Source organism: Lonchura striata, chromosome Z (assembly GCF_050655825.1).
Source record: "Lonchura striata isolate lonStrDom1 chromosome Z, ASM5065582v1, whole genome shotgun sequence".
In the NCBI taxonomy this organism is placed as follows: domain Eukaryota; kingdom Metazoa; phylum Chordata; class Aves; order Passeriformes; family Estrildidae; genus Lonchura; species Lonchura striata.
In genome coordinates, this window is record NC_140740.1 from 52,046,488 (window position 1) to 52,060,719 (window position 14,232).

General features: G+C 41.3%; 2 protein-coding genes across 7 annotated transcripts in view; one reads left to right on the top strand and one right to left on the bottom strand.

Moving 5' to 3' along the window:
- The window catches only part of LOC144248190 (uncharacterized), a 30,868-nt gene extending 17,612 nt beyond the window's left edge, over positions 1-13,256 (bottom strand). The window contains exon 1 of the mRNA XM_085567038.1: positions 12,397-13,256. Coding sequence (XP_085423164.1) covers positions 12,397-12,681 — 285 coding nt within the window. The 5' untranslated portion in view covers positions 12,682-13,256. The remainder of the gene's footprint in view (positions 1-12,396) is intronic.
- GHR (growth hormone receptor) overlaps positions 1-14,232 on the top strand; it is a 147,102-nt gene that overhangs the window by 17,991 nt on the left and 114,879 nt on the right. For 2 of the 6 annotated variants that reach the window (XM_021553894.4, XM_085567037.1), the window contains exon 1: positions 13,857-13,992. The exons of 3 other annotated variants lie outside the window; for them this stretch is intronic. The gene's annotated coding sequence lies outside the window, so the exon portion shown is untranslated. Of the gene's footprint in view, positions 1-13,482; positions 13,631-13,856; positions 13,993-14,232 lie in introns of those variants that run through there. One more of the 6 variants, XM_077790086.2, reaches the window with a different exon arrangement.

Sequence of the window (14,232 nt, forward strand, 5' to 3'; positions counted from 1 at the left end):
GTAACTATCTTCTAGCATTAAGGATGTACAGATTTTATTTTAATGATGTAAAAGAACAAGTCAATTTAGAATAACATTAAACTTTTATTTGTAATAAATACCTTCCCTGTCTCCTTTCCTCTAGCATACTTATTCAGATGGATATTTCTATCAGGTATATACAAAAAACTTTCAAGACAATAAATAAATAAATCCTAAGAGTGAGGAAGCAAAGATAGTTTCCCTCACTTGGGGGAAGGAATTAACTGATTTCATGTAACAGAAAAGCCTGTGAGTCCAGGGTACTGCAATCATGGATGCAGAGGCAAGTAACAGCACCAGTTATGAGATAACATGGTCTTCCTCCAGAAAATATTTGAAACTTATAGTTCAGTTACAAAAGTGTTCTGGGAATGACTATAAGGACCCTCAGACTCTGAAAACATTAACCTGAACTGAAGCAGAGCTGTGCAGCTGAAAGCAGGGAAGAAAAGAGGTGGGATCTGAAAAGGCTGGCAAAGAGTTGGAAAGAATGTTAATATACACAAATATTAATGTTTTTCTCTTACCTAGAAGATACTCAATAGTCTTGATGTATGAAGTAGCATCTGAAAGGAACAATTGATACAATGAGCATTGCTGCTCTAGTCATTTTTATTCCAAGTCTGTATTCCTGAACTGCGACCTCCAACAGATGTGTCTGGATGAGGCAAGGGGAGATTGTAGATCACTAGCTGGGAGGAAAACTCCCAAGAGTTTACACAAAGCACTATTTAAAAGCTAAGTGCATTGACTCAAAGAGAGTTTTTGGTTGTGTTACACAGACAGAAAACTGGTAGATGTTTGGATAGGGTATGACAAAAAAACTTTGTTTTCATGCTATTAGGTTTTAAGTTATGGAATTAATTAGAGACAGGCTCAAGTAGGCAGATGATCATGTCTACATCTGTACTACTAAGTGAAACAGAAGCAGTCACTGATGGGCAATGCCCACACTTACATAGCTTTTGGCCATGGTTTCCTCTGGGCCCCCATCCAGCACTAGTATAGTATAATTATTATTTCTGTAGCTAAAATTGTGTGAAAGCTCAGGTTTCAGTCTGCCAGACCAGTGTTTTCATAGCATAAAACTGCACAAATGTGCTGCAAACCCCTGACGTACCATGTTGGCTACCCAGGGATTCAGACACTGTTGGGACAGTGCTGGGACAGTCTAAGAGCAAGGAGCCAGCTCCAGTGGTTTAGTCATCTCTGTACTTTCTACTGGAAACAGTTCCCAGCCAGTGCTATTCCCCTGGCGTTATTCAGGACTTGCTGACTCAGGTCAAAATTATGCCAAAGAGTGTGTTATGTGATGGGGATGATACAGGGCCCAGTGAGAAATCTCATTGCCAGGTCCTGTTTTATTCTTTTTGCTACATTGAAATTACTTTCACTAAAGAGAAAAGATGGGATTTGGTAGAAGAGGAGTACAAGGGATGACTGGATGCAGCTTTTCAGCAATGCATAGGGGACGAAGGTAGATAGGTACATGTACTCCTCCTGGCACTGCTCCTACTCCTATCCTACTCCTCAGCATGGCCAGGTTTCCCATCTTTCCCTATAGCAGAGGCCTCTTTTCGGCAGCAATCACCAGCTCCACCAGCACCCTAGTGACAGTGGCTTGTTCTAAAGAAGGGACAACGGGCAGAAGGATGGATCAGACATGGGACTTTGTACAGAGATAAGGCAGTATTAATGACACAAAAAAGAAAATTCACAGAACAGTGTATATCACCCACTAAAACATACGACCTGGACCTTTTAGTCTCTGACAAACCTCAGCAGAACCCAAGTACTCCAGCTTGATTGCTGGGAGCTTCCCAGAAACTGAGCACTTTGCTCACACTAGGTTCAGCAAGAGGACCATGCCAGGACTAATGTGGATTTCAGATTTTGTGAGTCCAGAGCAGCCAGATCTAATATATAGCAGCCAAGTATCTGTATTTCACTGCTTGAACCAAAGTTACAGGCCTAGGACTTTGGTAGCAGACCTAAGGTGATAACTGATCTTCAAGTGGGCAGCTTTTGAATTACTGAATTACGTTCTTAGAAGTTCAGTTCACAGGAAATTTCAAAATGTTCAGGTTTTAGTCCAAATCAAAACAAAGCAAACAAAAAAGGAGTAAAAAAAATATTTGCATTGAACTGGAAATTCTCCTTTTAGGGCAAGTCAGCAGCAGGATTACTAGGCAAATGAAGCACAAAGCACCAAGTGAATCTCCATTCCTATTAGAATTGACTGTTGATTTTATCAGTCTCTGACCTGAGAGGTGACTGAAGCAGCTTTCTAAAATCAAAGTCAAAGCAAAGAGGCAATAATGTAACTATCAATATACCAAGGGAAAGAACTGGGAAAGAAGCAAGTAATTTCAGGTGAAGGACAATTTTAGCTCATAAAGAAAAGGATTTTTGCTGGCCATGATTGTATTTAAGCATTAAATGCAATGAATACTAATAACCACAAGAAAAGCTGAGTTTTGATGCTTCTATCTTAAGAATCATTGCTTAAAATGGGCACTGAGAGAGTTTGAGCTGTTTAGATGACACAAGAGCTGGAAACTGTGGACCCCTGTATATAAACCGCAGAGCATATGTTGAAGAATATCCATTTTCCCTCTCTAGCTGAGTAAGAAGTTTTGAGTCAATGGTGTGCACCTGTATCTCATGACTCCTAGTTGTCAGGATGTATGTAGGTTCTTTATGTAATACTATGTGTTGGAGATGCCTGTGTTTCTCTTTTCAGCAGTTATTCAAAACTTCCCACACTGTTCTGGTTTTTCTGTCTCTAAACTTCATTAAAATCATCAGGTGTGAGAAAGAAAAATAATGAGGCAGTGCCAACATATAAGCAGATATACAGTCATGACAATATTTTGTTGAGACCACTGAAATACATACATACTAAAGACAGTAATCCTACTATTGTAATCCTTGCCTCCCTGACCCATCCCATTCTTCCCAACTATTTTTCCACTGTAGATAAATGGATGGGGCTTGATAGTTCCAGTCCTGTAGGCAGCTAGGAGCTGCCACTTCTTCTGCAGGATAAGATAAACAGTGTCTGTGCTGCACAAGTAACGGAACTTATACTTTTTTATGAGATGTGTCTCCAGAATTAGAAACTTCACTCACATTTCCCTGTCCTTAGGTAAGTTAATGATTTGTTTCATATACTAAGTTAAATTTCTAGGATACAACAGGAATACTCCATGGAGAGGCTTTGAACAGGCATGGATTGATCTGAGAGTGAGGTCAGAGGCAAGCAGACCTTCGACCCTGAGTCCACAGCCGTGGCTGCTCACCTCCTCATCATGTCAGGCCAATGTCTGCGCTACGAGTTACAGCTGAAAACTACTAATTCAAAATTATAAAAGTGTAATATTGAATTTATGAAAATGGGAAACAGCTGTTTTGTGGCAGTTTTGTGACAGTTTTCTCACTAGAGCACAGCTTCTGGGGTTGAAGTCATTAGTGTTCCTGTTAAACAGCAAGTAGCACAACTCTCAACATAACAGGGACCTCCTCTTGGCTATGTCAACTATTTTATTGGATTATTTCTGCATAGGCTATTTCTAGCTGTAGCCTGTGTCAGAGGTTTGGACTGGCTGGGTATCCATGTATCTGTTTACAAGCATCAGGATGGATGGAATCTTATCAAGTACAGTCAAAGGCAACTAAGGCAACTGGAAAGGATACATCTGTTGGTGCTCCGCTTCAGGGCTAGAATTGTGATTAAAAACAACAAAATCAACATTAGGTAAATGTTACTGCCATAGTTTGAAGCCATTTAAATATTGCAATTGCAAGTGGCTTCAAGGCTGCTATCTAAACTCCACTAGAATCAAGTAAACAATGAAAAATAAAAGCACAATATAACTTAGAATTTTGATTAAAAAAACCTCTTTTACCTGTTTGTCTATTTGGTCTTTCTGATAGTAACATAAGAATACTGTACAAATCTTTGAAGAAAAAGAATAGGGGAAAATCTATATGCTTGGATTTGATTTTATATACCATGGGTTCACTCTATATGACTGCTTGTCTGTGAACAGTTTGGATACATAAACCAAATTTGAACAAATTTAATTTAAAATATTGTGTGCATTGGGGAGGAATATTACAAGCCAAGTTGAAATCATGAGGAGATACAAGAAATCAACAAGAGCAGTAAGGATACCTAAAATATGACCATGAAAAAGACCTTACTGGTAAACAGTTATGAGTAAGATAACTACATAGTAGGGCAATCTAACATTAAAGGGCATAGGCCTGCACTGACGCTGAACTCCAGACAAATGAGAAGCTGGACTCATCAAAAGCCTGTGGATGATGGTGAAATAAGAGGAGGATTCAGTAGATTAAACCACATGAACAGAGAATAGGTAGTGGAAGCCTTTATTATGAACAAATGACAAATCATTTAACACCCAATGCACAGAAGCAGAGTCTCAAGACAGCTTAACTATCCAAAGAATGGGTAGGAAAGGAAACAGGAGGACATGGATGAATTAACAAGCTCTATTCTGAAAAGCATTGTTCACCACTTCTATTTCTGTGTTAAAACAGAGAGAGGAGGGGCTTGTCTGGATATGTTTCTGTACTACTGAAAAGTACCACAGAAAAGTAGCTGTTTGAGAAAAGAATGATGAAAGGTGGCTTTGAGACAGTGACTGAAATCATAGAGTACATATTGTCAGGGAAGAAAATAGAAGAAAAGGAGACAATCATGGACTTGAAGTAGACAACTTTCACAAATTCAAGTAAAGGGAAAAGTAATTAAGTTGTAGCAGAAAACAGAAGCTATTCTTATCAGAAGGGAAAAGTATTGAGAGTGAGATTAGTTGAGGTAAGCCAGGAACTTTTACTTGATCTCGAACTCACAAAGTTCCATCTGAAAAGTAGAAATCAGATCAAATTTTTAAACATATAAAATAACAGTATGTGTATGATCCAATCAGGAGATTAAGGCATAAACCAAACACAGAGCTTGAAGACACTTCAAAAGGAAACAAGCATTAAAGATAACAAAAAGAAAAGAAAATTATGATTGCTTTTCCTGACTATTTGTATGACTGGAGGCAAGGAAATTACACAAAAGATGATCCCAATAAGATTGGAATATTTAAAACCTTTTTTGCATATGACAATAAAAAGCTGCAGACACCTCATTAACATAATTAACATTCATGAAAGAAGTTAAGTATTCAATTTAAAACAGAGTCAGGAGAGCATTATAGAATGTTCTCAAGTCAGCCAGACTGGACAGACTTTGGCCTGGGCTATTTCAAGAATGAGGTGAATTCTTCAGATTAGCAATTACTTGAGAATCTGTCAAAATTGGCTAAAAGATATGTCTGAGAAAGGACAAAAACAACAGCTGCCTTATACAATAAGAGGGGGAAAAGTAAATGAAGATGACGCTGGCAATATTAAACTAATCAAACTTCAACTCAGAAAAAAAACAACCCAGAAATAAATCTAAAGCATATCTAGAATTAAGTAAAGTCTTTGCAAATGCTTTAAATGAAAAGCAATAGCATAAAAACTAATTTGGTAATATATATAATTTTAGACCCATTTTCTTTACTATGATACTCTCATATCACAAAGTTACAGGACCTTTGTTTGTTCTGACTTTATTCAACCTTTTTTTAACAATCTGGATAACAGCCTTAAAAAGTTTGCAGATGAGACAAAGTTGAAAAGAAGTGCAAAGATGAATGTATTGAAAGACACAATTCAATTTCAATATTCTCCTGAGAAAATACAGTGGTGGAATGAAAAATGGATTAAATTCTACATGATGGACTTAGGTGGAAATAATCAAATTTATTGCTCTGATTTATAAATAGCAGCATAGCCTTCAAGCCCTTCTCTTCTGAGCACTATTAGAACGTCATGTAGAGAATTTGGTCCCTTTGGGGCATTATACCTCAGAAGATACATGGAACAAATGGAGAAATTCCAAAACTCTACATGATTAGAAGCAGAGAGAATGTGATCCATGATGAAAGATTTTAAAAATAGAGACCCTTTGGCCTAGGACAAAGGCAAAATTCTAGAGTACATGGCAATTATTTTCAAACACAGAAGAGAATAATCTGATCACTATTTTCAATGTTGATAGAAGAATACTTGAATTTAAATTTTAGCAAAATAGTAAGATGTAGGCATTATGGAAAGTATTCTAGTAAATGTGTGACTATCTGACACAGGTAGCTTTAGTAGGTAAAGGGGTCTTTTCCACTGAGATATTTTGAAAGCTAGTCAAGAAAATACCAAGAATTAGGAAATGAAAGTAAATCCTGCTTTCGGATACATGAATGAACTACACTATGAGTAGTTAACTCATAGCTTTCACCTGTATTTGACCTCTCAGTAATTCAAGTGTGGTAACCATGTCAAAATAATGACATGTCAAACATGTCAAGCCGATGATGAGCAGATGGGGTGTTCTGGTGTAGTAGCTACTGCTCAATTTGAGTCTCCACTGATGAAAGGAAGTAGTCATCAGAGTGAAGTCACCTATTTTCCTGGAATCCAGCTTTATATTTAGCTTGCCCCAGATCCCATTATGTAGTCAGGAGCTGTATAAGAACACTGCTGTTCTCAGGACCCCTGCTCTTTGGCCTCCCCAAGATATAAGGTATGCATCATATGGTTATCATCTGAAGAAAAATATTGTTATGCAACTCCATTAACCAAGGGAGGCAGGAGACTCCCCAAACTGGATGACTCTTGAGGTCATTTCTGTGTCCATCAGTACAGTTACGAGCATCAAGCATCATCAAAGTACAGGCACACAAGATTAAGAGCTTGAGATAATCATATGCAGCAATTTCACCCAGGCAGTGATTGAGGGCTAGAGGATCATAGATTGTGTGGATGGACAGCCAAAACACTTTGCGTGAAAGGAATGGAATGTCCATGGGAGGACCTCACGGAGGAGAAGAATTTGTCATGTTACACCAAAAGTGTGCATAGATCTGTATTTTGACTGTAAGGTGGTTATGGCTCCATTAAGGTTACTGATGGAACAATTATCAGTGTAATCAGATCTGAAAAAAAGACTATAATATGGAAAACAGGGAACTACAGACTTGTGGGTCTGACTTTTACACCTGATTAGATGGACGATACAGAGAGGAACTGGGAAGCATGTGAACAAACAGTCTTTCTGAAGAGTCAAAGTGCTTCCATCATCTTAGGAACTTTCATGCACATACAAATATTCTTCTTTGAGAGAAACTTCCCTGTGAGTATTTGAATGAAAAAAAAAATGCAAGTCAGGATTTTCCAATATTGATATTACAATTTACTCAAAATAGTGAACAGCTGTAAAAACCTGAGTTCTCCAGATAATGGTTAATGTCATCCTGAACACAAGCACACCCATTATGTAGAGATGGTAACAGCAGGTATTTGATCAGTCCATCCATCTCAAATCCCTTATTGTCAAAAATGCTTAAGATCTGTCAACTAAATACCTTAAGTTGAATCATAAATTAAAGGACCCTGCTGTTCCTGGAACCAGCAGACTTATGAAAACAACAAACAAAATTATTGTCAGGCTTTGTTCAAATTCTTTGACTAGCCCAAGAAATTTAAGAATCATCCTTTATACACTGTGACCTTGACCAAATTGTTGTCTATTGTCTTTTGCATGGTAGCACTACTGTTTAAGCGTAAATTTAAGTACACAAATAATCAAACATGGTGTCTGTTCCAACTTCTGTGTTCTCATTTCTACCTTAATCTAAGAGACAAAAGAGCTTGAGAGCAGGAACATGTAGCAAAAGTTGCAGAAAAATGCTCACGAAATATGGTTAGACACTGAATATATGCTCAGATCAATAAAATGTAAAATACTTGGAAATGTGAATTGGTTAGGTCTCTAACATGTTAGAATTTAGGAACTCAAACGTAGGAAAGCAACAAAGAAAGCCTTGTTTGAAGTGTCTAAACCTTTGGGACACTTGGACAAAAGCACTTTAGGCAGAAGCTTTACCAGACCCCTAAACTTGTTCATTGGCAGAAGGAAATGGAGGACAGTGTGGACAAATAGGTGCAGAAAGTGGTTTCAGGATCTGGATTCTGGATTCCAGCGTTGCAATATGTGACTAGTCACAGTCTTCAATAAACACTTGACAGACTAAGGATAGGATTCAGTTAAGATCCAGAGAGCAACAATAGCACATTCACTAAATACTACACATATACACATAATATGTATATACATATACATCTTATAAAATGGATTGATGTTTTTCACTCTTCATTTGGAGAAGTGCTTCTGGCTAATGTAACATCTAAGATACAGGACAACCTGTGTAGTGCTGGAAACAGGCTAGGACCAGCTTTGATATTTCTTGCGTGAAAAAAAGAGCAGTGAATATATCAGCTGAACCAAAACCTCCATCTCTACAGTCCTCCATCTCCCTACTTCAGAAAAAAAGCAAGCAAAATACCACAATATACACCTTTCCCAGTGAATCAGAAAGTCAATGTATTCATTACATGGCCAGATAGGTCTTTGTTTTATATTAGCTGTAGATAAGGACATGATAGATGACTTAGAAACAGCAGAGAGAGCAAGAGACCTCAGGCTATGGCAGAGTGTTTCTTCTTTTTTTGCTTTCTTGCTTTGCCTGTGCCTTCTTATCCTCCATGCATGTTCACATTGATTCATTGTTGATTAGTTCTTAAGAGAAAATTTTCTGTTTCCACAGATATTTATTGGTTAGGTAATTATTCTGTTTTCATATAAAGTATCTGGGGGAGCTTTGCTCTGTAGCTTTAAAGGAAGTAACCCAGACAACCCACAAACTAAATTTTTCCACATATTCAGAGGCTGAGAACAGAACTGCTATTAAATATTGTTTTTACTTTTATATACAGCAAGCACTGTGCATTCCCAGCTCTTGGTAGGAGTCTGATCATGGCTGGAATATGCATTTTATTAGTGTGGTTTCTTTTTGTGGCAAGCAATCATGTGTCATGGTACTTTTTTTTCTGCAAGTCTAACTTATGATGGAAATTTAGATTAAAAGACAGCTTCTCTTCTTTCAGCTAGTCCATATTTCTCACATGAATAAAGAACATTAAGAAGGTGAAGGAAGGAAAGAAGAAAAATTAATTTTCCCCTGCACAGAATTTTGACTTGCTATTATCCTAAAAACAAATATTTTTATGGAAAACACAGTAAAAGTCTAAATGACTGATTTACTCACTATGAAGGTTATCACCTAAGTTTCACACACTGCCAGTGGACTTTCTTTCCTCTTAAGTTTTCTAAAAGCATGACATAAAGAGGGAAACACTTGTTCATCTGAATCACTCTCTAGCTAATTTTCAAAAGACCAACATGTTCCTTTCACATTCCCCCTTCTTTATTACCATCTAGATAAGATCAGTGGAGATTAATTGGGAAAAGGTGTGTTGTAACCATGTAAAACTATGGACTCATAGTCCATGTGCTTGGGGGACAGTAATCTATACCTGTCCTGTTTAATATCGGCATCAATGACCTGGAGGAGGTACTGTGTACTCTTGAAAAGTTTGCAGATAACACCAAACTGGAGGGGTTGGTCAATATGCTCAAGGGCAGAGCTGTCTTACAGCAGGACCTAGACAGGCTGGGCAAGTGGGCTGATGGCACCTGTGAGAAATTCTGCCAGGACAAATGCAAAATCCTGCCCTGGGGGGGAAAAAGCCCATTAGACGGTACAGAGAGATATTGCCAAACTTGAGTGACCCAGTGAAGCACTACCAGGATGCCCAGATCAGGAGTTGGAGCATCAGCCCGGAGACAAAGGGCATAAAGAGAAGTGAGGAGTTCAGAGAGGAGAAGAAAGAAACCTCTTGCCCCACAGGACAGTGCAGCAGTGAAGCAGGTTGCCCCAGGATGTTGTGCAGCCTCCAGAAATGAGTTTTTGAAACCAAACTGGGTAAAGTCCAGCAAGATTTGTCCTCTTCACTAACCCTGCATTGAGCTGAAGGTTGGACTGGGGAGCTCCTGAGATCCTTAATTGTGCACTTTCTGTGTTTATGATTGTGTTAAACAAGAAGCCAAGAAAATAAGACAATAGAGTTAAACTGCAGTTATGACTGCAGAATATTAACAATATTTTTATTTAATCTGTCTTCTGCGTTATTTCATGCAGTTTTGAAAAATAAAAACTCTTTTTTGTAATTAGTGTAAGTAGTTTTTTACTTAAGAGAAATATCTATGCTCACTTTAACATCAAATCATAGGGAATTTTAAAGTACTCAGACTAAACTACCTTTTATCAGTACTCATGTAAAAGCTCTGCAGGTAAAGCAGTATCAACTAAGAGTGCATTTTGCACTATTATATTAGCAAAAAGCCCAACAACAAAATATCACTTTGTTTCCTTTCAATACAAATTTCTAGACAAAGAAACCTCTTTATCTTTTACCATGGATCTTGCATGTGTACCCCATTATATTGATCCAGAAATACATAAATTAGCATTGTTTTTGCTGACTATGGACACCTACTGCCTGCTAAATCAAGCCACGGGGGTTTGGCTGACAGACTTTACCAACACAGCTGCCTTTACATTGTAAAAGCTCAGATTTTAGCCAGTCCTTACAGTAGGCATACAACCAAGTTCTGGCAGAAATTACAAACAGCACATGCTTTAGACACTTAGCAGTGAAGGAACCTTATTCAGATGAATTATCATGAACTGAGCTGTTGGAATCCTATTTGACACCCTGTTGATAAATACTGCATTATACACTATTGTAAACAGAGAGCAAAACCAGACTCAGATATCATTTTGACTCCTGCACTTGGTTCCAGAGCATCATGCTCAGGAAGGATTGAACTTCCAACACACTGGAAAGAAATAAAGCAGCAACTGCATGTGGAGAGAAAAGGGTAGGTGTAGGCATCCCCATACGACATTATGTCGGAGCAAATGGTCAGAATTCAGGTGTCTTTACTGAATGCCCCCAAGCCAGACTTGCTTTTCCAGGTATTTTAAGGAGATTAGATGGAATATGGAAGAGTGATAATACAGCATAAACGAAAAAGTGAAGAACATGGGTATGGACAAAATTATACATAGTTTTAAAAGTAGATGTTTCCTAATGATGTATAAAAATTACAAGCAATTTCTATATTGTTGCTGAGATAAGATTCAGGCTTCATAAGATACCAATCTTGGGTTCTTTACTGCTAATTTATCTGGGAGATTAAACTACTACCACAGACTATCAGTACTAAATCTAGTAAATAGTTTCATAGACCCTGAATTCCTCCAGAGAAACTGAGAATAACAGTTACCAAAAGAAAGATTTTTTTAAAATTTTAATAAGAGACAAGCCAAAAGACCACTGGCCATTTATTATGCTATTTATTTGGAGTGATTGAGAAAATTCGAAGTATTTATCCTACACACAAGTGACATACAGCCTTGTGCTTCCATAAATCCAAGGTAAACTGTAGATAATGTGGAAACTCCACTCTTACCTGTCTCCTATCTTTCCAGCCCCCCTACAACATCACAAACTTTCTGACTGAAAATTACTTTGGCTTTTGCCTGAAGCTGGTCTTGTTAGCAGTGTATCATGTTAGTCCCAATGAAACTAAACTGCCTATCATGTGAAGAAATAAAAAGGTTTATCTAGGATAGAGAAAGTCCAGGCAGCTGTAAACCTAGAATACATAATAAACCTATGGACTTATTGTTATCCAAGTTTTTTGTATATATAATGAGGGAGCAATAAATTATTTTCTCTGGTTTACCCATGTGGTATTTTACATGTTCAGCTCTCACTGCCACTTAGTTAATGCAAACCAGTTTGTCATAGTCTCAGATGTTACTATGTTATAGGAGTGTTGTATTTAACAAACCCCATACGCATCTCTGGACCTGGAATCTTCTTTTATCACAGTGCTTCAACCACAAAACTATAGGGTCAGGATCAGATCTGTGGTTGCAATTTCTGACACATTGAGAATCATGTTTTGCCATAGCTTCAGCGCCAAGAGGTAAGAATAAAAGGCCCAAATAACAACCACTAATTTGGCACCTCCCAGGAAATGTGGGTATGCATTCCCTGACAAGTAGTAAGAAGTGGAACTTAATCTCCTTTGCACATATATTAATGCAAAGACTATGGTACTGTTCAATTCTGTTTAAAAAAATGCGTTCCTTCTGTGATTTTGAATGAGGAAATGGCAAGAGATGGTTCTGGTGTAGGAATAAGGAAGATGAATCTGTGTGCCCTTAGTTTAAAACCTCAAAAGCAATACTTTCATCATATACTTATCAATATGTGAGATTGTTAATTCCCTTAAGTCAACTGGAAACTGATGAGGTCAAATCTCACAGTCCATCTCACCTCTGATATATGTCTTCGGCCCCCTGGAATCACTTTCTTTCTTTGTTCTGGGCAGAGCAAGCCTGGATCAACACACAGCTGAATACAGATCACTTGCTGCCTGCAGGTCAGTCTTTGAGGAACACCAGCTTCCTTAAGCAGCTCCCAATCTGGGAGCACCTGGTTGAATAGCAAGGAAATGCAGCACCGACCTGAGCAGCCAGAGGTGCCAGGAACTCTTCCCAGCCATTTACAGTCAAACACCTTCCATATGCTTGCACTGCTATTCCTGTACACCAAACACATCAGAAAGCTCGAGTGAGACACAATTCTCTTCTATTCCCAGTTCATTTCAGAGCGGGCTGTGTGCCTTACGGAATGATTGTGAAACTCTTACAACACTGATCTGTGGGGGTGTTGTCCCACCTTTGTTTTACGAGGAAGCCAGATGCTGAGCCATTTTGAAGGTGGGGCCACACACGTGAGAGAGGGCCTGCAAGGGCCTTAAAGATCAATGTGTCACCTTTGCACATGCTGGTCTGCCTTCAGTACTTTGTCAATGCAAATGATACCTAAATAAATTGATGACAGTATCCCCCTTTTTAATGTTTTCTTTACGGAACAGTTTTTCAGAAACCTTTTATTAAGACAATCCCTAGCAGATGTTCTCCATTTTGCTGCAGCTACCTTTTACACTCACACTACTTAGCCCTGTGCCTGCAGTGCCACACACCTGGCCGCAGAAGGTGCCATCCCTTCCACTTGACAGCCGCGGCCGTGGCACGCTGACACCCCCTTCACCCTAAATCGTGCTCGTCACGATGCTGAACACAAACACGATTGCAGCCCTGCTGAGCCCCTGCCTGAGGCCGGGCCAGGAGCCCGGGGCTCGCCCCCACAGCCATCGCCGGCGGCACCGAGCCCGCAGCGCGGAGCTGGCGCCGGGGCCGCGCTCCCGCCCGTCCGGCCGGGATGCGCGCTGCAGTAGCCGCCGGCCCCCTCTAGGCGGAGCCCCGCGGCGCCGCCGAAGCACCGGCACCGGCCGGGGCTCGGGCCGGGCGGCGACGGTCCCCGAGGCGCGCCGAGCCGCCCCACCCCGCCAGACACGGTCCCCTCGCCACTCTCGCCCCTCCCCGCGGCGGCAGGGCCGGCCGCTGCCGGGGTGAAAGAGGAGGAGGAGTACACGGCGATGGCCGCTGAGTGCTCCGCACCGCAGCAGGGCGGGACAGGCACGGACTCGGCTGCGGCAAGCGAGGCAAGTGCCAACGCCGCCGCTGCCGCCGCCGGGGCACGCTGTCTTGGGGAGGGGTGCTGGGGAGCGCTGCCCACCCCCCGCCCCGTGCTGATCTTCCCTCCCTCCCTTCCTCACTCCGTCCCTCCGCTCCGCTCCGCTCCCCGCCTGCCCTGCCCCGCCCCGCGGGAGGAGTGCGGGCTCAGCCCGCCGCCCCGCCGCTCTCGCTCGCGTTTTATGACGGTCGCTGCCTCCCCAGAAGTTGGGGCCGGCCGCGGCGGCCGCTCGCTGAGGCGCTCCCATGGTGCCGGCGCCCGCCGCGGTGGGGCACGTCCACTGCCGCCCGCCGCGCTGCCGAAACTTGGGGGAAGTTTCCGAGCGAGTCGGTGAGTACCGGGCGGCGGCTCCGCGCCGCTGCTCGCCGCCCGCCTGGCGCAGCCGCGCAGCGGCTTCCCCGCCCCCAGGGGCGGCGGGCCGGGGTCCGGTCGCTGTCCGGCTGCCTCCCCTCGCCCGGACCTGGCGGGGTCTCTGCGAGCTTGCCGCGCAGTCCCGGCCGGTGTCGGAGCCGCTCCCGCTGCTGTGGGCAGTGCGGCGCCGGAGCCGGGCCGGACCGCGGCGTCAGCTCC